This window comes from Vulpes lagopus, chromosome 10 (assembly GCF_018345385.1).
Source record: "Vulpes lagopus strain Blue_001 chromosome 10, ASM1834538v1, whole genome shotgun sequence".
Classification (NCBI taxonomy): Eukaryota; Metazoa; Chordata; class Mammalia; order Carnivora; family Canidae; genus Vulpes; species Vulpes lagopus.
Genome location: NC_054833.1, coordinates 71,824,815 through 71,851,330, shown reverse-complemented (window position 1 = coordinate 71,851,330; position 26,516 = coordinate 71,824,815). Strand labels below are relative to the sequence as shown.

At 36.1% G+C, this 26,516-nt stretch overlaps 1 protein-coding gene and 1 pseudogene across 2 annotated transcripts in view; both read left to right on the top strand.

Annotated features, from left to right (window-relative positions):
- Positions 1-26,516, top strand: part of RAVER2 (ribonucleoprotein, PTB binding 2) — an 86,871-nt gene that overhangs the window by 53,806 nt on the left and 6,549 nt on the right. For both annotated transcript variants that reach the window (XM_041769967.1, XM_041769966.1), the window contains exons 10-11: positions 2,750-2,861; positions 4,426-4,562. In XM_041769967.1, the coding sequence (XP_041625901.1) occupies positions 2,750-2,861; positions 4,426-4,562 (249 nt within the window). The remainder of the gene's footprint in view (positions 1-2,749; positions 2,862-4,425; positions 4,563-26,516) is intronic.
- LOC121499832 lies at positions 17,271-19,010 on the top strand (annotated as a pseudogene).

Genomic DNA, 26,516 nt, shown 5'->3' with positions numbered 1-26,516 from the left:
TATGTATGTATGTATGTATGTATGTATCTATCTATCTATCTATCTATCTATCTATCTATCTATCTATCTAATCTATCTATCTATGAGAGCACACAAGCAGGAAGAGCAGCAGAAGGGGAGGGAGAAGCAGGCCCCCATCAGCAGGGAGCTGATGTGTGGGGCTCAATCCCAGGACCCTGAGATCATGACCTGAGCTGAAGGCGGATGCTTAACCAACTGAGCTACCTAGGTGCCCTGCATGTATTGAATTTTAATCATGGAAGCATGTTGAATTTTGTCTAATGGAGGTGATTATGTGCTTTTTTTCTCCATTCTGTTAATGTAGTATTTTATGTTGAATGATTTTTGTATGTTAAATCATCCTTGCATTCTAGGAATAAATCCCAGTTGGTTATGGTGCATAATCCTTTTAATAATCTACTGAATTTGTTTTGCTAGTGTTTTGTTGGTGGTTTTAGCACCAATATTTATAAGGTGTACTGGTCTGTAGTTCTCTTTCCTTTTGGTGTCTATCTGGCTTTAGTACCAGGACAATGCTGGAAGTATTCTCCATCAGTCTTGTGGAAGAGTTTGAGAAGAATTGGTGTTAGTTTTTCTTTAAATTTTGTTGAATAATGATTTAAAGGGGCACATACACCCCAATCTTTATAGCAGCAATGTCCACAATAACCAAAATATGGAAAGAGCTCAGATGTCCATCAACAGATGAATGGATAAAGTGTGGTATGTGTGTATACACACACACACACACACACACACACACACACACACACTGAGGAATATTACACAACCATCAAAAAAGAATGAAATCTTGCCATTTGCAATGACATGGATAGAATTAGAGGGTATTATGCTAAGGGAAAAAAGTCAAGAAAGACAGTTATCTTATGATTTCACTCATTTGTGGAATTTAAGAAATAAAGCAGATAAACATAGGAGAAGGAAAGGAAAAATAAAATAAGATGAAATCAGAGAGGGAGACAAACCACAAGAGACTCTTAACTATAGGAAACAAACTGAGGGTTACTGGAGGAGAAGGGGGTAGGGGAATGGAGCAATTGGGTAAAGGGCATTAAGGAGGGCACATGACGGAATGAGCACTGTTATGCAACTAATGAATCACTAGACTCTACCTCTAAAACTAATACACTATATGTTAATTAATTGATTTTAAATTTATCAATAAATAAAGAGGTTTTGTTGAATTACCCAGTGAAGCCATATGATCCAGAGTGCTTTTTTTTTTTTGGTTGGCACACTGTATTTTAAAATATTTTATAAGTGATTCTCTTTCATAGCTTGAGTTGAGAACCCCTGATAGGATAGAATATGATTTCCTTGGCAATCTAAGTACTTGAGAAACAAAATCTGAGAGTACTATGTTGGCTACCTTTATTCAATCACTGAATTCTTCCTAGGGCACCACTGTCTTTCCTCATGCTATATACTCTTCTTAACAAATATGTAATGATTTTAGCTCTTACCTAGAATCTTATGGTTCTGTCTTAGACTTCTTTTGAGCTATCATATACTTGACTGTGAATTTCTTAATGGTAGTATTTCTGTCTTACTCATTTTAGTATTATTAGTGCTTAGCACAGTGTCTGGAGCATGGTAAACAACATTCAGTAAGCACACTTGTACAGATAAATACATCTGCATCTGTGATTTACATATCACAAGCAAATCTGGACTTCTACATGAAGTGTACAAGACAGATCAATCCAAATACAATAATTTTGGCCAGATAAGGGAGAAATAAAAGGAACTGTGGCTCTCAAGTATAGAAATAAGCACTTGAGATTACACATCCTTTGTTCTGTTCAGGGAACAAAATAAAAATTAATTTGAAATGAAAACTTAGCAGCTAGCTCTAATCATAGTAACTCGAATTATCTTATTTAAAAATTTTTGCCAAAAGAGAGTAAAACGTAAAAAAAATTCTGTGAGAACAAAATGAAATAATCTGAAGAACCAGCCCTATCCTTCTGTTAAACATTAGAACCCTTACACTTAGTTATACAAAATTTACTGATATATTTTCAAGAAATGTGAATTTTTAGGGTTATCTAAATGTGGATTTGGATTTTATTAAATTCACTTATTTTGTTTGGTAGTATTTTTAGAACCAGAAATAAGTAAGCTTTTCTTTATCATTTGGCTGTAGCATGTGCTATAAAATAAAAATCTATTTTTTAAAAATTTTATTATTTATTCATGAGAGACACAGAGAGAGAGAGAGAGAGGGAGAGAGAGAGAGAGAGAGAGAGAGGGAGCCCGATGCAGGACTCAATCCGGGAACCCCAGGATCATGCCCTGGGCCAAAGTCAGGCGCTAAACCACTGAGCCACCAAAGCATCCCTATAAAATAAAAATCTTAATAGGAAAATGTGGATAGCAGTATTTCTGGAAATAAGGTACGGGATTTTTTTTTCTTGTGAAGTTGAATTCTCTCCTAGTTCAAATGGGAAGGATTTACAGGAAGACCTTTAATTCTCTTTCAGTTCTAAAGTTCTATGGTTCTAGAATAGTTTCTTAAAACTAATTAAAAAATAATAGTAAGTAATGTGATAATTTTAATTAATATCCAGAAATAGTCCATAACTTCATGTTTTCAAGCATTAGGTTCCAGAAATTTTTATTACACTAGACTAGATTTATTGAAGAACAAGTATTTCTCTACTCTTTCTGCATTTTTATTTTCTTGTACCTCTGATTAAACACCTATTGTTTTGTTTTTGATAAATAGGCTGCCTCCAAGAATCAGACTTCACTATTGGGAGAGCCACCAAAAGAAATACGGCTCAGTAAAAATCCATACTTGAACTTGGCAAGTGTGTTACCCAGTGTGTGCTTATCATGTAAGTAGTGAGAGCTCAGTATTAATATTTTGGACTCTTATTGAAAATGTTCCATAATCAGTTATCCTTTAACTTTTAACTGAGTAGAAGCCAGTAATACTTATTGGCTATGAAAGCCTAAATTATGACCCTGCTTTTTAAATTAAAGAATAACTAAAATTAAGACACTTCAATTATATTCTAATTATCTAAGGAAAACATCTTTTGTAATATTTTATTAAGAATATAATTAATTTATTAAATCACAATAGAAAATAATTGGGCAAAGGAATTATTAGCAAAACTATAATGTTTTACAATACATATAGAATCACATTGCTAAAATAGAGGTTTAAACCTCTAAGTATCTCATATATCCAGAAGATTTGCAAACTACCCCCAAAATACGTGAACTAATAATAATTGGCAGAAATTGAACTCATATTTACTTTTTTGGAAGACCTTCTCAGGCCTTCGATTAGGGTAAATTAATTATTAAATATAGTTTTAAGGGAAAATCACCAACGTGGTATGTTTTAGTTACTAGGATATTCACTACAATGTTGGTTGTCAACAGTGTAATTGAAAAGTGCCTTAATGTTCATCAATAGGGGGATGGTTAAGTGAAAAATAGTTTATCATAAAATGGAATACAATACAGCTTTTTTTATAGTTGAGGGAGAGCTACATGTACTAATATGAAATTATCAAAAGGCAAACTACGTGGAAAAAGCAAATGATTGCAAAATGATTCCATTTGTGTTTCCTTTAAGCTATACTTTTTAAAAAAATATTTTATTTATTTATTTATTTATTTATTTATTTATTTATTTATTTGAGAGAGAGAGAGCAAGCAAGCACGAGCAGGGGAAGGGGAGGAGGGAAATGGAGAAACAGACTCCCTGCTGAGCAGGGAACCTAACATGGGGCTCAATCCCAGAACCCTGGGATTATGACCTCAGCCAAAGGTGATGCTTAACTGATTGAGCTACCCAGGCACCCCTCAAGCTATATATTCTTATGTGTACATGTGTAATGTGTAAATACACACAGTAAATCTGGGAAAATAAGTTCTAAACTGTTACCTCTGGGAAAAAAGAATAGAATTGAAAGAAAAGAAAGATTTTAGTATAAATTCTCTGTATTTTATGAAGTATCCTCTTGAACCTAGACATTAATTTGTATTTTTTATAAGAGCCAGGAAAAAAATTTAATGTGCTTCTTGTATACCTACTGCATTTTTATCTGGTCTAAAAATTGACAGTTACAACTATTGCATTAACAATAATGATTAGTTTACATTTTGTTTGCCTTCTTTTAGAGATTAGATATATATCTTAAAAATGTTTCCATTAGAATTATTTATCCACAGAGCAAACTTCCATTTTCATTTGCTTTCAATGTACAAGACAACATCATATACTATATATTCTTCTCCTGGGGATAGAAAATATAGATATATACTGGCAATGAAAATTTGTGTTCTGCTTGGGAATATGTTGAATTAATAACAAGTTTTATATTTTGTTTATAATTTATAACAAAACAACTTTTGGCTAAAAATAGTATTGATTTTTGCCTTTAGCCCCAGCAAGTAAAAGCACTCTACAGAAGACTGGAATTACAAGCAATATTCTGGATGCAATCTCTCAGGGAAATGAATCACAACACACATTGGAAAAGTGCATTTCTTATTCTCAACCTTTTGGTGATTATGCACAGGTAAATGATCCCCAGGTTGTTTTTTTTTAAGATTTTATTTATTTAGGGGATCCCTGGGTGGCGCAGCGGTTTAACGCCTGCCTTTGGCCCAGGGTGCGATCCTGGAGACCCGGGATCGAATCCCATGTCGGGCTCCCGGTGCATGGAGCCTGCTTCTCACTCTGCCTATGTCTCTGCCTCTTTCTCTCTCTCTCTCTCTCTGTGACTATCATAAATAAATAAAAATTAAAAAAAAAGATTTTATTTATTTATTCATGAGAGACACAGAGAGAGAGAGAGAGAGAGAGGGAGGCAGACATAGGCAGATGGAGAAGCAGGCTCCATGCAGGGAGCCCAACGTAGGACTCGATTCTGGGTCTCCAGGATCAGGCCCTGGGCCAAAGGCAGCACTAAACCGCTGAGCCACCCAGGCTGCCCTGATTCTCAGGTTTTGATATCTAGAAAAATTGGTTCAACCATATATTGAGTTCACTGAATATGAAATTGTGATTCCTATAATATTATAGGAAAATAAAATTGCATTCATCTACACAGTATTCCTTGCTCACTTGGAATTTTAGGACATGTTCAAGAAATCATTTGCACTAGATATTTACCTCTCAGTGTTTACACTAGTGGTCAATGAGCTATAGACAAAATCCAGCCCACTTTTTGTTTTCTAAATAAAGTTTTATTGGAATACAGCCATGTCCATTCATTTATATACTGTTCATGGTGCTGTTGTGCCACAGTGGTAGAGGTGAATAAATACAACGGAGACTATATGACTCACAAGATTAAATATTTACTGTTGGGCTCTTTACAGAAAAACTACTGAGTTATGGTTTACACCAAAGCACACCTGACTATGGGACTCAAGGAAATGCCTCTGTTCTTCACCGTGGCTTGTTGAATCATAAACATGATCATAATTACAGGCACTGTTATGCTAACGTTTAAACCAATCAACTATTAACATAAAAAGTATTATATTCAGAAGTAATTGTGCCGTTACAGTATCAATTTTACTTTGCCCTTTTCTCTTTCCGGTTATTCTCGGTGGCTTAAGCTGAAAGTATATATCATGTTAGCAATATATGATGATATAATCGTGGGAGTCTTATAATGATCAGTTCTGATTCTTTCTTATTTCTTAGCACATCAGCTGCTTCTCAGCTCTGTCCTATCTGTGGGAGCAATGCTTCCACTTTGATTTCCTTGGAGCAACTGTTTGCCTCATCTGTCTCTAATAACCTTAGAAAAAAAACCTGTGTGAATTCACTTGGAAAAATTGATGCTTCATTATGCTTTTATGATAGGGTACTAGAAATACAGGTGAAATAGATTTTCTAAAAATGCTGCCGCCAGATATTAGAGTAATATATAAGAAAGTCTCTTACATACCTGTAGAAAAGATAGAAAACTATACGTTGGAAGATGATATAATTAGGTGCCAGCAGACCTACATCTAAGGAATGGTAATTATGAATTAATACAAATATAACCTCGAAAACATTCCCTCCCCATGTTTTATAAGATTCCATCTTTGTTCCTTTATTAGTTAACATTCTAAATAATGATTGAGATAAGAACATTAATTGTATGCTAATTATACTTACAGGGGACAAAAAACAAGGAAATTATCAGAGATGTGTAAAATAACTTATAAATAATTTATAGCTCTGTAAACTAGAAACAGCCTACATTTCCAACAATTTATAAGACTAAGTAAACAAATTATGTCATATTTATTCCAGAAATGCAATGCAAATGTTAAAAATCAGGTAAAATGCTGTGTGAACATATGGTACATGTTTCATAATCTATTGTTAATTTTAGAAAGCTTTAAAATATAGTCCTATACAATTCCAATTTTTTGTTTGTTTATAAGGAAAAAATGCACTTTTATAAGCAGGAGGAAGCACAATAAATTTTTTAAAATTTATTTAAACATGTTTTAACTTTTCATATGACTTTTTAATTTTTTTATCACTTTATCATGATAAGTGTACTTTTTAATCCCCTATCACTCCTACCACCCCTGACCTCCCCTCTGATAACCATCAGTTTATTTTCTATAGTTAAGAGTCTGTTTCTTGGTTTCTCTCTCTCTCTCTTTTTTTTTTCCCTTTACTCATTTGTTTTCTTAAATTCCACATATGGAATGAGCGAAGTCATATGGTATTTGTCTTTCTTTGACTTATATCGCTTAGCTTTATACACTCTAGCTCTATCCATATTGTTGCAAATGGCAAGATTTCATTCTTTTGTACAGTTGAATCATATTCCATTGCATATATATATATATATATATCACATCTTCTTTATCTGTTCACCTATCAATGGACACTTGGGCTGCTTCCATACTTTGGCTATTGTAAATAATGCTGCAATAAACATAGGGCTGCATGCAACCCTTTAGTGTTTTTGTATTTTGCAGGTAATACTCAAAGGTACAATTCCTGGATTATATGGTAGTTCTATTTTTAGTATTTTGAGAAATCTCCATACTGTTTTCCAGAGTGGCTGCACCGGTTTGCATTCCCACTAACAGTGTACAGAGTTGGGGGTGGGGGAGAGGAATGTCCTTTTTCTCCACACCCTTGCTAACACTTGTTGTTTCTTGTGTTTTTTATTATAACAGGTGGAAGGTGATATCGCATTGTAGTTTTGATTCTCATTTCTGTGATGAGTGATGTTGAGCATCTTTCACTGTGTCTGTTAGCTATATGTATGTCTTCTTTTTTTTTTTTTAATTTATTTATGATAGTCACAGAGAGAGAGAGAGGCAGAGTCACAGGCAGAGGAGAAGCAGGCTCCATGCACCGGGAGCCTGATGTGGGATTCGATCCCGGGTCTCCAGGATCGCGCCCTGGGCCAACGGCAGGCGCCAAACCGCTGCGCCACCCAGGGATCCCTATGTATGTCTTCTTTAAGAGAAATGTGTGTTCATGTCTTCTGCCCATTTCTTAAATGGGTTATTTTTGTATGTGTGTTGAGTTGTATCCATTCTTTATATATTTTGGATACTAACTCTTTATCAGATATATCATTTGCAAATTTCTTCTTCTATTCTGTAGGTTGTCTTTGAATTTTCTTGTTTCCTTTGCTGTGCAGAAGCTTCTTATTTTGATGTCATCCCAAGAGTTTATTTTTGCTTTTATTTCTCTTGCCTCAGGAGCCATTTAGAACAGTGTCAGAGAGATTACTGCCTGTGCTCTCTTTAAGGATTTTTATAGTTTCAGGCCTCACATTTAGGTTTTTAATCCATTTTGAGTTTATTTTTGTGTATGGTGAAATAAAGTGGTCTAGTTTCATTCTTTTGCATGTTGCTATGGTTTTCCCCAACACCATTCATTGAAGAGACTTTTTTCCATTGTATATTCATTCCTCCTCTCTTGAAGATTAATTGGCCATATAATTGTGGGTTTATTTCCAGGCTTTCTGTTCTGTTAATCTCTGTGTGTTTTTTTATGCCAGTACCATACTGTTTTAATCACTATCACTTTGTAATATAACTTGAAATCTGGAATTGTGATACCTCCACTTTTGTTTTTCTTTTTCAAGATTGCTTTGGCTATTTGAAGTCCTTTGTGATTCCATAAAAATTTTAGGATTATTTCTTCTAGTTCTGTGAAAAATGCTTTTGGTATTTAGTAGGGCTTGCATTAAATCTGTAGATTGCTTTGGGTAGTATGGACATTTTATTTTATTTTATTTTATTTTATTTTATTTTATTTTATTTTTAGTATGGACATTTTAACATATTAGTTCTTCCGATCCGTGAACATGGAATGTCTTTCCATTTCTTTGCATTGTCTTAACTTTCTTTCATCAGTATTTTATAGTTTTCAGAATACAGGTCTTTCATCTCTTTGGTTAAATTTATTTTAGATATTTAATGTATTTGGTACATTTGTAAATAGGATTGTTTTTACTTTCAATTTCTGCTGCTTCATTATTTGTATAGGGAATGCAACAGAATTCTGTACGTTGATTTTATATCCTGCAACTTTACTGAATTCATTTGTCAATTCTAGTAGTTTTTTGGTGGAGTCTGTAAGGTTTTCTATATATAGCATCATGCCATTTGCAATTAGTGAAGGTTTTACTCCCTACCAAATTAAATGCCTTTTATTTCATTATGTTGTCTTAGTGCTGTGGCTAGGACTTACAGTACTATGTTGAATAAAAGTGATGAGAATGGACGTACTTGTCTTGTTCCTGATCTTAGGGGGAAAGCTCTCAGTTTTTCCCCATTAAGTATGATGTTTGCTGTGGGCTTTTCAAATAAGGCCTTTATTATGTTGACATATGTTCCCTCTAGACCTACTTTGCAGAGTTTTTTTAATCATAAATGGATATTGTACTTTGTCAAATGCTTTTTCTGCATCTATTAAAATCATCTGGTTTTTATCCTTTCTCTTATTGATGTGACATATCACAGTGATTGTTTTGTGAATATTGAACCACTCTTTCATCTGGGAATAAATTCCACTTGATTGAGTTGCACGATTTTTAAAATATATTATTGGATTTGGTTTTCTATTATTTTGTTTAAGATTTATGCATCTAAAGTCATGATATTGGCCTGTAGTTCTCTCTTTCTCTTTTTTTTTTTTTTTTTTTAATTTTGTGGTGTCTTTATCTGGTTTTGGTGTCAGGGTGATACTGGCTTCATAAAAAGAATTTAGAAATTTTCCTTCCTCTTCTGTTTTTTGGAATAGTTTGAGAAAAATTATTAACTCTTTCTTAAATGTTTGGTAGAATTTGCTTATGAAGCCGTCAGGTCCTGGACTTATGTTTTTTGGGAGTTTTTTGATTACTGGTTCAATATCATTGCTGGTAATTGGTGTGTTCAAATTTTCTATTTTTCCCTGACCTAGTTTTGGTAGGTTATATATTTCTAGGAATTTATCCATTTCTTCTAAGTTGCCCAATTTGTTGGCATATAAGTTTTCATAATATTGTTAGAATTGTTTGTATTTCTGTGGTGCTGGTTGTTATTTCTCCTCTTGCATTAGTAATTTTGTTTATTTTGTTCTCTCTCTCTTTTTAATGGATCTTGCTAGGGGTTTATCAACTTTGTTGATCTTCTGAAAGAACCAGCTCCTGATTTCTTTTTTTTTTTTTTCCAGCTCCTGATTTCATTGATCAGTTCTATTGTGTTTTTAGTTTCTGTATCACTTATTTCTCCTCTAATCTTTATAATTTCCTTTCTTTTGCTGGGTTTTGGGTTTGTTCTTTTTCTGGTTACTTAGGTAGCCTTAGGTGTAAGGTTGTTTTGTGGTTGAGGTTGGGACTTGTTTTGTGAGTCTAATATGAGATTGAGACTTGTTTTATCAATTTGAGGTTGAGACTTGTTTTGTGGCCTAATATGTGATCTGTTTTGAAGAATGTGTGTGCTTGAGAAAAATGTGTATCCTGATGTTTTAGGATAGAATGTTCTGAATATGTCTGTTAAATCCATCTAGTCCAATGAGTCATTCAAAATGATTGTTTCCTTAATGATTTTCTGTTTGGATGATCTGTCCATCAATATAAATGGGGTGTTAAATTTCCCTACCATAAAAAAAATTTCCCTATCATTACTGTATTACTATCAATTATTTCCCTTATGTTTGTTATTAACAGTTTTATGTATTTGGGTGCTCCCATGTTGCATGCATAAATATTTACAATTGTTATATCCTCTTATTGGATTGTCTCCTTTATTCCTATACAGTGTCCTTTGCCTCTCGTTACAGTCTTTGTTTTAAAGTCTGTTTTTTCCGATATAAGCACTGCTACCCTGGCTTTCTTTTGGCATCAATTTACATGATAAATGTCTTTGCATCCCCATTTTGTTTGACTTTGTTTCTGTGTGTTGGGAAAGTCAGCTACTTCTCTTGCTCATAACGATAATAGCTTTATGAAGAATAGACATAGTTCCCCACAATGCAGTGTTTCCTGTTCCCCATGGCTTGGTGCTTTAGAGAATGTCTCCTATGTGTATTGTGTGTATTATACAACACACATAGGAGAGTCTTGGCCTCTTTTTCCTTCGGTTCAGTTGTCCACAGAGGCTCTTTTTGCTTATTGTGGGCATTAAGGTGTGTGGTGGTTTGCTTGCTGAACAAGATCTGCTGCTATCAGAACTAAGGTCCCACAAAATGCACAGATCTGGAGATGTGGTGTTGGTGGGGTTTGCCCTGGTCTTCTAGAGGAGGGGCTCACAGTGTCAGGACTGAGGCATGTATAACTAACTGGGAGGGGTGGATCCACTGAAGTATGGGGTGACATGGGGGAACTTTGGTGTAAGCAGGCTAGGTAAGGAGTGTTCCCACTGCACTGGTTCCTGCAGGTGGCCATTGTTTATGCTGGGGAGGGGAGCAGTGGAAGGACTGACACCTGCCAGCTCCTTTGTTCCTGGTGAGGTCTCCCCATGAACCCTGTCTCTTCGGGCCAAGCTTGAGGTGAGAAGTCAGTCTCCTTCCTGTTCGCCCCCAGCATTTTCAAACTGCTGATTCTACACTATATCCTATCTTATATCTGCACAGGCTTGTTTGTCCTCCTGTCTCTTTAAGAGTGGGGGTTCTGCTTCCTAATACCATCCAGGCTCTCAAGAGCCCAGCCTGCCAACCTTTAAAATTCCAGGCTTTATGTCCTGCTGGTTTTAAGAAGTCACAAAATTTGGCCCCTCTCAATTTCAAAAGCAAATATTATGGAGATTTGTCCTCCCCATTTGTAAGCTCTCCAGTGTGAAAATCTGTTTTCTGCCTTTCTCTGTACTGCTCCCTCCCTCCCCCACCGTGGATAGCCATGGTACAGTCGCTCCACATCATGTTTTTGCCCTTCTTCCTTCTCCAGTGTGGCCTCTTCCCTGCCTTCAGTTGTAGAGTCTGCTCTGCCAGTGTTCAGGCCATTTTCTAGTCTATTTACACCTGTATGGGTGTGGTCTGTGTGTACCCATGGGACAAGGCGAGCTTAGGGTCCTCTTACATCTGCTCAGCCGACCTATATGATTTAATTTTTTAAAGTTAGTTTTTTCCTTACCTTTTCATTTATTTCACTTTTGAAATTTGTTCTGCTTTTCTCATTAGCAGTTTTGCTTATTAGATTACTGTGGTTTATTGTATACCTATCATATCCACAGAAGGACCCTTTTCTATTTACATGTGGAAAAATTCTGTGATAAAGATGCCTTTTATGTTGCAAGTCTTCCTCCTGCTTCTATCTTTGTTTACCCAGAGACACTGTGGAGGTGCGAATTTTCCCTGGATTTATCGTCCCCTTGGACGGTCTCTGCTTCCACCTTGTATGTTTTCATCAAGTGAGATTTGTTCTCAGTCTCGTGTTCTTTCAACCTTGGGAAGTGAACTTAACTAGATGTTGCTAATGGATTAAAGTAATTAGAAAAGAAGTGGTCAGTCATGTTTTAGGAATTCCTTCTTTTTCCCCTGCTGGAATGGAGAAAGAAATCTAAGGAAAAGAAACCAGATCTGATAGGCTCAGACACCTCCCCTGCAAAACAGGATAAATAAAAAGAACACTTTGCTGACACACATCAGTTGATATGATGAAAATCAAAGTTACAAAGAGGCTATCTTGAAAGCAGCATTTTCCTTAAGGTAGAGTTTCTCAGCCTTGGCACTGGTGGCCTTCTTGGCTGGGTAATTCTCTATCTGTGGGAGAAATTACCCTGTGTGTTATAAGATATTTAGCAGTATCTTTGTCCTATATTCGCTAGGTTGCTTCTCATTGAGAACTTCAGTGTTAAAACAATTGGTAAATATGTGGGTAAATAAAATACTATATATTTTCTCTTTATTTAAAAGCAAAATTATAACATTGTAGTGTGGGGTTTATGATGTTCATAGATAAGACATATTTGATAATAGTACAAAGGACAGTATAGGGTGAATGAAAGTATGGTTGTGGGGTTATTAAAATGTACATTCTATGTAAAATTTCACATTAAATTTTATATGAAGTAGAACAGTAGCCCTGAGTAGTCTGTGATAAGTCATGGAACACATTGTCATCCGTAGAGCAACCATTTTTAAAAAGTAGAAAACCGTACACCTAAAATGTCAGTAGTTTAGTTACAGTGGAATTCTAAGAACATTTGATTAAGCCAAAAAATGTCAGGAAATTGGGGGAAAAAAACCCCAGGATGAATAGAAAGCAAAAAGGTAGGCAGGAAACCTAAACTGAATGATAATAATAGTTAAATACAAATGGAGTACATGTTCCAGTTAAAGAGATCGCCAGACTTGAGTATATACCTCTTCTATTCAATGTTTTTTGGGAGGATTAAATGAAGCTAGATTTTTTTCAAAAGGGCAAAATGGGTGGCTCAGTTGGTTAAGCATCTGACTCTTGATTTTGGCTTGGGTCATGATCTCAGGATCATGAGATTGAGCCCCCACATGGGCTCCTGTCAGTCTCTGCAATGGGTGTGGTTAGATTCTCTCTCACTCTCTGCCTGTCCTCCCAACCCGTGCTTGCAGTTTTTCTCTCAAAAAATTAAATTAAAAAAGCATATAAGATGGGAAGGAAAAGTAAAAATGTCTCTCTTTGCATATGATGAGTGTTTACAAGAAAAATCCTTAATCTAAAAAGCAACCATTTAGAGTAATAAACTTTGCAGTCACAAGATAGAGGGCAGTATGCAAAAATCACTAGTTTCTGTATACAAGCAGCGAACAACTGGAAAATAAAAATTCTAAAAATTTACATTTACAACAGCATCAAACATGAAGTATGTAGCAATAAATTAACAGAAGATTTGTAAGAGTAGTGAAAACTACAAGAGATTGCTGCAAGAAATGAAAGATGCCTATGGATGCAGAGCTATCCCATGTCAATGAATTGGAAGACTTAATATTGGTAATGTATTGGTTCTCCCCAAGTTTCAGGGTTATCCCAACCAGTTTCTCAGTAGCCTTTTTCTTTTATATATATGTATATATATATATGTGTGTATATACATATATATAAAAGGCAAGAGTCAGGGTTTAATTTTTCCAATATGGATAAACAACTGTTCTAACAACATTTCTGTTCTTTGCCTATTTAACTATTTTGGCATTTTTGTAAAAAATCCCTTTACCACTTAAGTATGGGCCCATATTTGGACTCTATTCTGTTTTAGTGATCTATGGCCTATCCTTATGCCAACTCCACACTGCCTGATTATGACTTTATAGTAAATCCTGACATCATATAGATGATAAATTAATATATATAAATATATTTTATACACACAACACACACACATGCCACATTTTTATCCATTCATCTGTCAATGGACATCTGGGCTCTTTCCATAATTTGGCTATTGTTTCTGTAGCCTTTTTCTTTTTTAAAAGATTTTATTTGACAGACCACAAGCAGGGGGAGCAAAGAAGAAGCAGACTCCCCACTGAGCAGGGAGCTTGATGTGGGGCTAGATCCTAGGATTCTGAAATCATGACCTGAGCCAAAGGCAGTCGCTTAACCAACTGAGCCACCCAGGTGTCCCTCAGTTGCCTTCTTAAATAGGCATTGACAGGCTGATTTGGAAAGTTTGTATTAAAATGCAAAGGGGCTAAAATTTTATGAAAGAATAAATTCAGGGACTTCCTCTATATGATGTCAGGATTTATTATAAAGTCACCCTGACTCTTGCCTCAAACCATACTCTAAAATTAATTTGCAGTGTATCATAGGCCTAAATGGAAAATGCAAGCCATAGATGTCATAAGCAAAAGCAGGCACAATAAGAAGCTCCAAATATTCTCTCCTCAAGAAGAGCATGAATAAAACTGGCAACAATTATTAGAAAAGGACCAAATGGAAGTTCTGGATCTGAATAAGTACAATGACTGAAATGAAAGATTTACTAGAGCATAGTAGATTTGAAAGGCAGAAGAAAAGAATCAACATGTTTGGAAGATAATATTGGTCAATTGAGATTATCCAGCCCGAAGAAGAGAAAGAATAGAGAATGAAGAAAAATGAACCATAACAAATGTTGGCATCAATGTGGCAAAGCTGGTACCCTCATACATTACTGGGAGGGAATTAAAATGGTACAGCTGCTTTGGAAAAATTTGGGAGTTCCTCAAAATGTTAAACACACAGTTACCGTGTGCCTGGAAATTTCACTCCTACATATATACCCAAGAGAATTGAGAATCTATGTCTAGACAAAAAGTTGGACATTAATTTTCATAGCAGCATTATTCATCATAGCCAAAAGGAAAATGACCCAACTGTCAATTAGTCGATGAGTGAATAAACAAAATGTGGCATATCCATGCAATGGAATGCTATGTAGCTATAAAAAGAATGGAGGGATCCCTGGGTGGCGTGGTGGTTTAGCGCCTGCCTTTGGCCCAGGGCGCGATTCTGGAGACCCGGGATCGAATCCCACGTCGGGTTTCTGGTGCATGGAGCCTGCTTCTCCCTCTGCCTGTGTCTCTACCTCTCTCTCTCTCTGTGTGTGTGTGTGTGTGACTATCATGAATAAATAAAAATTTAAAAAAAAATAAAAAAAATAAAAAGAATGGAATACTGATCTTGGTCACAATATGGATGAATCTCAAAATCATTATGCTAAGTGAAATAAGCCAGACATACAAGGCCACATATTACATGATCCCATTTTATTAAATGTCCAGAATAGACAAATTCATAGAGAAAGTGATCTGGGGGTCAGAAGAAGTAGGACTTGTGGATTAGCTGTTAAGAGGTACAGGGCTTCTTTCTGGAGTGATGAAAATGCTCTGGAACTAGATTGTGGTGATGGTTGTACAACCTTATAAATATCAACAAATTTGGACTTTAATTTTTAAAAAAGCTTAACTGTACTGAACAGAGGGTAGCATTTTTGCTGAGTGTATTAGAGATCCTGAAAGTATGTAATGATAAGAAAGCAAATTAATTACAGATCTAGTTCTACTTAGAAAACAATTTAAAAAGGGCTACTCATGATTATAATAATGGAGTACTGCCATTGAGCTATAGTTATTAATTTTCTCAAAAAGTGCATTTCTTAAATATTCTCTTATTGAGAAAACTTAAAAATAGATATAGTTAAAATTTTATAGTAACACTCTAGTAATCATAGCATTATAGTCAGCTACATAACAGCTACCCTGTTAGTATGTGTGTGTGTGTGTGTGTGTGTGAAGATTTTATTTTTTTAAAGTAATCTTTACACCCAACGTGGAACTGGAACTCACAACCCTAAGATCAAGAATCACATGCTCTACCCACTGAGCCAGCCAGGCACCCCATAATACTGTTAATTTGAATGTATAAATGGAATTTGAAATGTCAAGTTCTGAAGTAGTGATAAATAGTTAAATCTATGTCAGATGGTTGGGAGAAGCCCACCTTAAGGGGGAAGTGTTTGAGCCAATTAATTTTTTTTTTTTTTTAGATTTTATTTATTTATTCATGAAAGAGAGAGGGGTGGGGGAGGGAGAGAAGCAGGCTCCATTCAGGGAGCCCGACATGGGACTTGATCCCGGGTTTCCAGGATCACACCCCAGGCCAAAGGTGGTGCCAAACCGCGGAGCCACCAGGGCTGCCCCAATTAAGTTTTTATTAAATGCCTACACTTACCATCTAATCATAATCTGTCAAAAGCAAGACATTCCTTCCTCTCCCCTTTTAGTAAAGTAGGTAAAATAGGTACAGTTTCTCTTAAGCAACTTTTCAGTTAGACATAGTCATGAGTTTAATAATGTAAAGAATAATATAGGAATTATTTCAGCTGTTTCATAGGACTGTTTAAATTATGGCTTAGGTTTTTCATTGGACACTTACCAAACTGGCTAGCTGTCTAGTATGCCCTATGTTAGGAGAATACTATCTACCTGTTTGTTGTGCTCTGCTGTTACCCTTGGTTTCAGGGGTCTTTCCTGAAAGGAAGCTGATTACCTGTTTCAGGGAACCAACCACAGAATGTGTAATAAAACTGTGTGATGAGGAAATAGAAAACAAAACTGAAAAATGAACAAAAAGTCCTGGTTGGGGTTCAGTCCTTTCATATAGAACTTAATGCTGCCATCTAGTGGGAAAAGAGTGCAGAGACTGGCCAAAAAGGTTTTTGTGTGGATCTTGTGGTACTCCAAGATCAGAATCTTGTGATAAATACTAAATATATAAAATACTTTTAAAAACCTAAATCTATGTTAAATAATGATTATGGAACCACAGATTATATTTAACCCTGGCTAATAATTTGGAAAATATTTTTTAAATGATTTATGCTAAAAACTGGAATTAAGGAAAACAACCATTTGGAATTTACTTACCCTCATTACTTTAAAATCTTTGTTTATAAACAAAATCAGTTTTTTAAATGTTAAAAAAATTAAAAAAATAATTTATAGTATACTTAAATCTAAAGATCTTAATTTCTACTCTCACGTTAGTCTAATTTTTCAAAGGATTTTAATGTTGATATTTTGAGTTCTGTTTAAAAATTTTATTTATTTATTTATTTATTTATTTATTTATTTATTTGAGAGAGAGCTGAGGGCAAGGGGCAGAGAGAGGGGAAAGGAGAGAGGGCCTAAAGCAGACTCTGAGCTGATCACAAAGCCCAGCGTGGGACTGGATTTCACTACCCTAAGATCAGGACCTGAGCCCAAATGAAGTCAGTCACTTAACCGACTTTGCCACCCATGTGCACCAAGAGTCCTTATTAAACATACTTAAACCTAAGATACAGAATTTGCATAACTTGGCACAATGAAACCAGTGAGGTACTCCAATTTTACTTTTATTTTTTGGAACGTGCTCCAATACTTTTGGAGGAGCAGTCTTTAAATTCAAAGTTAAGACTTCACGTTATTCATCAGGAAAGGCAAATAGTTGAGAAGCAAAAATTAATGTGAAAATTGAAAACATCTATGTGCATATATGAGGAAGAGACATTTTATTCTTAATGTCACAAAATAAAGCAACGTTGGTTTTAAGACATTTCTTATTGGGGAAAAGAGAAAAATTGTATTTAAATAAAATTTGAGAAGTGAACGATGCTTAATGCTGAAAAGATAAATTAATTCATGTTTCTCTAGGTACAAAGTCCAAAAGCTGGACTTGAAGCCAGAAGAAAGGAATAGTAAGGGGTTGATACAGATTCTAAAAGAACTAGGGCAGTTGTTCATTTTAGGCTCTCCATCTAATCTAATCCATTAATGAGACAAGACTTAGAGAAGTTAAAGTGGGGCTAAAGGTAAAAGTGAGGCTGAGGAGCCCTGAGTAGAGGCAGAATTTTCAAAAAAAAATTAATTTTGTATTTCAAGAACTATGCACTAAGTGGTTGCATTTCTTTTAGAAGAGCATGAATGATAAATAGTGTGACTTTGGAGGAGCTGAATCCAGTTCACTATCGGCATTAATCTGTCCCACAGGGATCTCCCTGTGGGAGAGTCACAATCCCCTTTTGTGTGAATTCTTTTTTTTTTTTTAATTTTTTTTTTTTAAAGATTTTACCTATTTATTCATGAGAGACACACAGAGAGAGGCAGAGACACAGGCAGAGGGAGAAGCAGGCTCCATGCAGGGAGCCCGATGTGGGATTCGATCCCAGGATCTGGGATCATGCCCTGAGCCAAAGGCAGGCATTAAATTGCTGCGCCACCCAGGGATCCCCCCTTTTGTGTGAATTCTTATCAGACTTTTACAACTATGTAAAAGCTCACTTATGGAAGTGAGCTTAAATATTGAGCTTAAGACACCCTGTAAGGATTAGACTTTACCAGTCAAAAAATGAAACTGCAACATTCTCTTTCTAAATTCATAATGAAAATCAGGTCACCCAAGAGACCAGTGACCTCTTGGCCTCCCTGCCCAGGAGGCTCATATGGCTCAGGTGAAGATCAATGAGAAAGCCAACGAGGGCGCTTCTGCTGCCTGCTGGAGAGCCTGGAGCAGCTGGGGCTCAGGGTGGAAGCTTAAAGAGAAGCCGCAACTGCTGTTGAGCAAGAGAAAGAAAGCCTCCCGGAAATGATCCACAGCATCCAGAATAGCCAGGACATGAGGCAGATCAGCGACAGAGAAAGAGAAGTAAATCTGATGGCAAACCATTTGATGGGACGAACCCTCACCGTTGAAGTTTCCGTAGAAACAATCGAAGTTTTCGTAGAAACAATCGGAAACCCCCAGCAGCAAGAATCCCTAAAGCATGCCACCAGGATTATTGATGAGGTGGTCAGTAAATTTCTGGATGATTTGGGAGATGCCAGGAGTCACTTGATGTCCCTGTACAGTGCATGTTTATCTGAGGTGCCACCGGGGCCTGTTGACCAGAAGTTTCAGTCCATAGTAATTGGATGGGCTCTTGAAGACCAGAAGAAAATGAAGAGAAGATTAGAGACCCTGCTTAGAAATATTGAAAACTCTGACAAGGCCATCAAGCTGTTAGAGCATTCTAAAGGAGCTGGTTCCAAAACTCTAAAACAAAATACTGAAGGCAAATTTAATTAGTTTTGAAACATAAGAGTATTTAAAAATAATGGCATAAAAATCATTAAACACTAGTTTTTTGTGTTAGGCATAACCTTTGATATTGTTATTTCAGATGAGGAAAATATTCCAGTGTCATCAGTTTTGTGAATGATACAACTAAAACTAGAAATATTTTAATTATCTTTCTAGAAGTTTTTTTTTTAAAGATTTATTTATTATTTATGATAGACATAGAGAGGCAGAGACACAGGAGGAGGGAGAAGCAGGTTCCATGCCGGGAGCCTGACGTGGGATTCGATCTTGGGACTCCAGGATCACACCCTGGGCCAAAGTCGGGCGCTAAACTGCTGAGCCACCCAGGGATCCCCTCTAGAAGTTTTTAGATTGAATTCTTGTATTAGGCTCTAGCATCTAATATATATATATATTTATGATGATTTATATTTTTATATAATATATATATATTTTTTACTATTCTGTGGATAAATACTTACTATATAGGAGAGAGTAACTGCTCAGCCTGGGCACAAAGCATTATTGTTGTGTCCTGGGCTTTGTCTGGCATGGAGATACTTGGGCACATGGGGCATTGGGTTGACTAGAAATTCTTGACCTTAGCACACAAACTTACCACCACACATCTACTGTTAACAACGTGGTGTGCTTAAAAGGACAAAAGAAATCACAAAGTAAGAAACTTTCCCTACATCATCTTTTTCAGAAAGCACTTTTTTTGGACATCTGTATCAAAGTATTTTGAATTTAAGATTTATGCATCTGATAATATGAATATAAGTCTTGAAATATATAAGGACTTGGTGTAAAGTGCGAGAGAATTCAACTCTAATGCTATCACTGTGAATAACTATATGTCCACCTCATTTTTTTCCAAGTGCATAATTTCTCTAATTTTTTTTTAAAGATTTTATTTATTTATTCATGAGAATACACAGAGAGGAGAGAGAGAAGCAGAGACACAGGCAGAGGGAGAAGCAGGCTCCATGCAGGGAGCCTGATGTGGGACTCCATCCCAGGTCTCCAGGATCACACCCTGGGCTGAAGGTGGCGCTAAACCGCTGAGCCACTGGGGCTGCCCAATTTCTCTAAATTTTTAATCATTACAGAAATAGTGTTGTACCTTGCCTTTAAAAAAAAAAAAAATGCTGCTATAAAGTCTAATTGTCAACTTTAAAAAAATAAAAAATAAAAATTCATATGAAAATAAAAGGAAATTAGTCTACATTTACATGAAGATAAAAATATTTGCTTTAATTAATATAAAATAGCAACTGCATGGTTACAAAATAGGTTTCATACTAACTGTGTGCAAAAAAAAATGTATTTTTAGAAATAAGGGAGATTGGATTAATGGAAAGGACACTGGAATGAGGAAAAAATGGGTTGGATTCATGACTCTAATATTTAATAACCTTGTGATTTCAGCCAAGTCACCTAAGGTATCTGATCTTTTGTTTTCACATATATTCAATAGAGATCATTCCTTTTCTGCTTACTGCATAGGGCTGATGTTAGTGACACAGTATAAGAATATCATCATTTGGGCAGCCCCAGGTGGCTCAGCAGTTTGGCGCCGCCTTCAGCCCAGGGCGTGATCCTGGAGACCCAGGATCGAGTCCCATGTTGGGCTCCCTGCATGGAGCCTGCTTCTCCCTCTGCCTGTGTCTCTGTCTCTCTGTCTCTCTGTCTCTCATGAATGAATAAATAAAATCTTTAAAAAAAAAAGAATATCATTAAGTTTTGTCAGTTTCTTTCTCAAATGTAATATGGTTTGGATATTTTGATAATTTGATTTACACTGGAATAGTGGACATTCTCTTCTACTCCGTGTCTTTCATTAGTTTCTCCAAAGTGTAAATGCCCATTGAAATTGTGTTTTCTCCTTTGGATTTTCAAAGTGTACCAATTTCTCACTTGTTTATTCCATGTAAAATTTTAACCAGAGTTTTAAATCATATAATCTCTGTGTTTGCCCATATGTATATATCTAACACTTATCTCTTCCATTACCACATTTTTATAGAGCTGCTATTTAATTTTTCCAGGTTCCAAGATCAGTTTATTATTTCACTTATAATCCTTAGCCTGGCATGCCAGCCCCTCCATGACTGAGACCAGCTCACCTTTCCAACCTTATTTGCTCCTACTCTCTTCCATGGATCAGCCATGGTGTGCCCTCCCAGGCCTGGGCCTTCCTGCCCCCTACTTTGCTCAGGCATTTTCTCTCACCCGGGAGGGTCATTCCCATGACCCTCATGTCCACATACGGCATTGTCTCCAAATCCTGATTCAGATGCCTTCTCATCCATGAAAATTTTGCCCACATTTCACAAACTCCCTTCTCCCCATTTTCCCTTCTATGAAAAACTTGAGCACTTTGCCTCTATTTCTCCTCTGGCATGGTGGCTTTCTCCTTTTAGAAATGTTTTGTACTTTTCTTCCCCTCCTAGGATATTAGCTCTTGGAGGGTACTCTTCAAACTTCATGTATTTAGGTAACCCCACAGCACACAGCCCGGTGCCCTCAATAGTCAGTCTATGAAGGAATGGATGTCTGTATCCTGCAAATCTGAACTAGAAGGAAAAGTATTTGCCTGCTTTATACTCTCCCCCTTTTGTGGTTTTCTTTTTTTCTGATATTTGATCCAGATTTATTTCTCCAAGAATACTGAATTTTGTTTCAAAAAGGTTAATCAACTATCATCACTTCCCATTGTACCCAGCAGTCCTTGCACTAATAATTAGATATGTTTGATAATGCATATCAGAAAAATGATCTTTCTCCCAGTTATCGTCTGGGCGATAATGACCTCCATTTTCCTTTCCTTATCTGACTGATCTTTCCTGTATGGCCCAGAGGAGTGTTTTGCTGATCTGCATGTCACATGGTTCCTCCTGTGAATGTGGTAGCACAACTGGGAAGTCCTTCCAGTGGAAGCACCAAATAAATTTCCTCCCTGGCTTCTGAGTATAAAGATAGCATTGTAAGAGAGGAAAATTCAGATTATTGATTTGCTCATACTAAGACAAGAAATATGGATTACTACACAGCAGGAAGAATCAAGGGAGGAGAATCAAAAGTGTATGATTTCCAGATCCTGGAGTTAGATATTTTTACTTTCTCTGTTATCTTTGAAGAATGAATTGGGTTCTCAAACAAGTAGCTTTTCAAAATTTAATAAGCTGATTATTTATTAGAGGAAGAACACTAATAAGAAAAAGAGGTCTTTTTACCTGAAGCTAAGAGTCTGACAGTGTTAGTGGCCATAGTCTAACATGTAGTAAGATTACCAGACCAATAAAGGGGTTCAAATGAAAAAGGCAGCTGAAAAGAGCCTTGATAGTGGAGGAATGAAGGTCTTCATATACAATTTTTTACAGGCAATCTTAATCTAGGATGGAATCTCTCTTTTTTTTTCCCCCACACATCCTTGCCAATACTTGTTATCTCTTGTCTTTTTTAAATTGTTTTTAATTTTAATTCCAGGATAATTAACACCTCCTGTAATTTTGCTAATAGCCATTCTTCTAGGTATGAGATAATAATCTCATTCTCGCTCCCTCCATGACCAAGGCCAGCACGTCTTTCCAATTTCATTTACCACTGCTATCTTCCATGCACCATCACAGGTTTATTCCTGCTGTCTGTGGTTTTGATTTGCATTTCCCTGATGATTTGTGCTATTAGTGCTTTTCATGTGCCTATTGGCTATCTCTACATCTTCTTTGGACAGTTGTCTATTCAGATCCTCTGTCCATTTTATAATAGCAGTTTGGTTTTTTGCTATTGAATTGAATGAGCATTTTATATATTTTGGACATTAACCCCTTATCAGATATATGATTTGCAAATATTTTCTCTTTTAGTAGGTTGCTTTTTCATTGTGTTGATGGTATCTTATGCTGTGTAGAAGCTTTTCAGTTTCTTGTGCTCCCCCTGCTTTGTTTTTGCTTTTGTTTCCTTTAACTTTTGGTGTTATACCCAAAAAACCATCACAAGACTGATGCCAAGAAGCTTACCACCTATGTTTTCTTCTAGTTTTATGGTGTTAGATTTACTAAAAATAAATAAATAAATAAATAAATAAATAAATAAATAAATAATAATAAATAAATAAAATCTGCTTATAGTCTTAATTGGGTTCCCTAGTGTAATAACTTGCTTTTCTCTTGCTGCCTTTAAGAGTCTCTCCTTGTCATTTAATGTCTAGTAATTTAATTATAATATGTCTCAGTGTAGGTCTCTTTGAATTCATCTTGTTTCATACTTGTTGGGCTTTATGGATCTGGTTGTGTGTTTCTTTCCTCAGGGTACAGAAATTTTCATCCATTAATTCTTTGAAAAAGCTTTCTCCTCCTCTTGCTCTCTTCTTTCCTTATGGAACTTCTATAATGTGTATATTGATTTGTTTGATGGTGATCCATATCCCTTAAGCTAATCTTCATGCTTTTTTTTTTTTTTTTTCCAACTCTGATTAGATGAAATCCACAGACCTGTCTTCAAGTTCATTAATACTTTCTTCTGGTTGATCTAGTCTGCTGTTGAACCTTTCTATCAATTTTTTTTCAGTTGAGTTGTTGTATTCTTTAGCTCTGATGTTTCTAGTACTTTTAAGGTATTTTCTGTCTCTGTTGAAATTCTCCCTTTGTTCATGCAATATTTTCCTGAGCTTTTTTTTTTTTTTTTTTTTTTTTTACTGTCAGTTCAAACTCCTCTCAGGTAAATCACTTACCTCTGTTTAAGTGCAGTATGTTTCTGGATATTTATCTTGTCCTTTTGTTTACAATGCATTTCCCTGTTTCTTTGATTCTCTGTGTTTCTGCACATTAGATAAAATAGCCACCCTTCTCAGTCTTGAGAGAGTTGTCTCATGTAGGTGGTGAACCTGGTCTGAGCTCTTAGTTGTCCCTCAAACTTTTGTGATTGTTCAAGCCTCCTCCTCTGTTTTAGTGACTCTCAGTAATTGAAGGTGTGCTAAGACTTGTCAGTGACCTAAAAGGATGAGTTGCAGTTAGCGCCTAGATGCAGGCTGATTAGAACCTGAACACTCAGGCAGCAGCTGGGAGATAGAAATGGGAGTTTTTGCCTGTACCCTCTGTGCTGGGCTCATATATATAGTCATAGGTGGGGGGTAGATAGGATGTTCCTGCATCCATTAAGAATTTTTTGTTTGCTAAAAAATAAATAAATAAATAAAAAATTTGTTTGCTACAGTGCTGTGGGACTCAAGAATAGAAGTTCTGTTGGCTGTCAGAGTGAGGCAGTCCAGGGACCATCCCTTGGGTGGCAGCCATAAAAGCTGGGGCACAGATATATGTAAAAACTCCTTCTAAGGAGACATTAGTGACTTGGAGTGGGCTGGAAGGAGCAGGTGGATTTGGTTTTTGTTTTGTTGATTGTTCCCTTCACTCTGCAAAAACTTTAGTTTGATGTAAGCCCAGTTGTGTTTTTGTTTCTTGGTTTTGAGTGTTTCTGCTTTTGTCTTCCTTGGAGGAGACATATCCAGAAAAATACTGTGAAGTTTGATGTCTAAGAGATTCCTGCCTAAAAAAAAAAAAAAAAAAGAGAGAGAGAGAGAGAGAGATTCCTGCCTATTTTTTTCTTTTAGGAGTTTTATGGTTTCAGGTCTCACATTTAGGTCTTTAATCCATTTTGAATTTATTTTGTGAATCATGTAAGAAGGTAAGCCAGTGTCCTTCTTTTGCATGCAGTTGTCCAGTTTTCTCAGCACCATTTTTGGAAGAGATGGTTTTTGCTCAATTGTGTATTTTTGCCTTCTTTGTTGTAGATGAATTGACCACATAAACATGGGTTTATTTTTGGGCTCTCAATTCTGTTCCATTGATCTATGTATCTATTTTTGTGCTAATACCATGCTGTTTTGATTACTACAGGTTTGTGTTATAATTTGAAACCTGGGATTGTGATACTTTCACTTTTGTTCTTCTTTCTCAAGATTGTTTTGACTACTTAGGGTTTTTGTGGTTCCAGACAAATTTTTGGACTTTTTTTTTTTTTTTTTGCTATAGTTCTGAAAAAATACTGTGGATATATTTTTAAAGATTTTATTTATTTATTCATGAGAGACACAGAAAGAGAGAGGCAGAGACATAGGCAGAGGGAGAAGTAGGCTCCATGCAGGGAACCCAATGTGGGACTCGATCTTGGTACTCCCCAGGATCACGCCCTGAGCCAAAGGCAGATATGCTCAACTGCTGAGCCACCCAGGCATCCGAATACTGTTGATATTTTGATAGAGATTGCATTAATTTGGTAGATTGCATTGGGTATTATGGACATTTTAAGACTATTCTTCGAATCCATGAGCATGGTATATTTTTCCATGTATTTGTGTCATCTTGAGTTCTGTCATCAGTGTCTTATAGTTTTCAGAAGATAAGGTCTTCTGATAGTTTTCAGAAGATAGGTCTTTCACCTCCATGGTTAAATTTATTCCTAGATATTTGATTCTTTTGATGTAATTGCAAATGGGAATTATTTTCATTTCCCTTTCTGCTATTTCATTATTAGTGTATAGAAATGCAACATATTTCTGTATATTGATTTTATATTATACAACTTTTCTGAATTTTTATTTTTTTAAAGATTTATTTTAGAGAAAGAATTATTTTAGCTAAAGAAAGAGTGTAGAAGGATGAGGGACAGAGGGAGAGGGTGAGAGAAAATCCTAAGCGGGCTCCACATCCAGCATAGGGCCTGATGTAGGGCTTGACCTCATAAATCCTAAGATTGTGATCTGAGCCAAAATCAAGAGTTGGATATTTAACTGCCACCCAGGCACCCCTGAATTCATTTATTAATTCTAGTAAGTTTTGGTTGAGTCTTTAAGTTTTCTACACAGAGTATCCTGTTCTCTCCAGATCTTGGCAGTTTAACTTCTTATCAATTTGAATGCCTTTTCTTTTTCTTATCTGATTGCAATTGCTAGGACATTGAATAAAAGTGGCAAAGTGGACATCCTTGTCTTGTTCCTGATCTTAGAGGAAAAGCTCTGTTTTTCAATATTGAGTATGATGTTAGCTGTGGGTTGTCATATATGGCCCTTATTATGTTCTCTCCATACCCACTCTGTTGAGTTTTTATCATGAATTTATGTTGAATTTTGTCAAATACTTTTTCTGCATCTATTGAGATGATCATATGATTTTGATCCTTCCATTTATATGTGTGGTATATCACATTGATTGGTATATATTGAGCCATCCTTGCATCCTTGGAATAAATCCCACTTGATGGTAGTGTTGTATGGTCTTTTTTTTTTTTTTTAAGACTTTTTTTTTTTTTAATTTTTATTTATTTATGATAGTCACAGAGAGAGAGAGAGGCAGAGACACAGGCAGAGGGAGAGAAGCAGGCTCCATGCACCGGGAGCCCGACGTGGGATTCGATCCCGGGTCTCCAGGATCGCGCCCTGGGCCAAAGGCAGGCGCCAAACCGCTGCGCCACCCAGGGATCCCTGTATGGTCTTTTTAATGTATTTTGGAA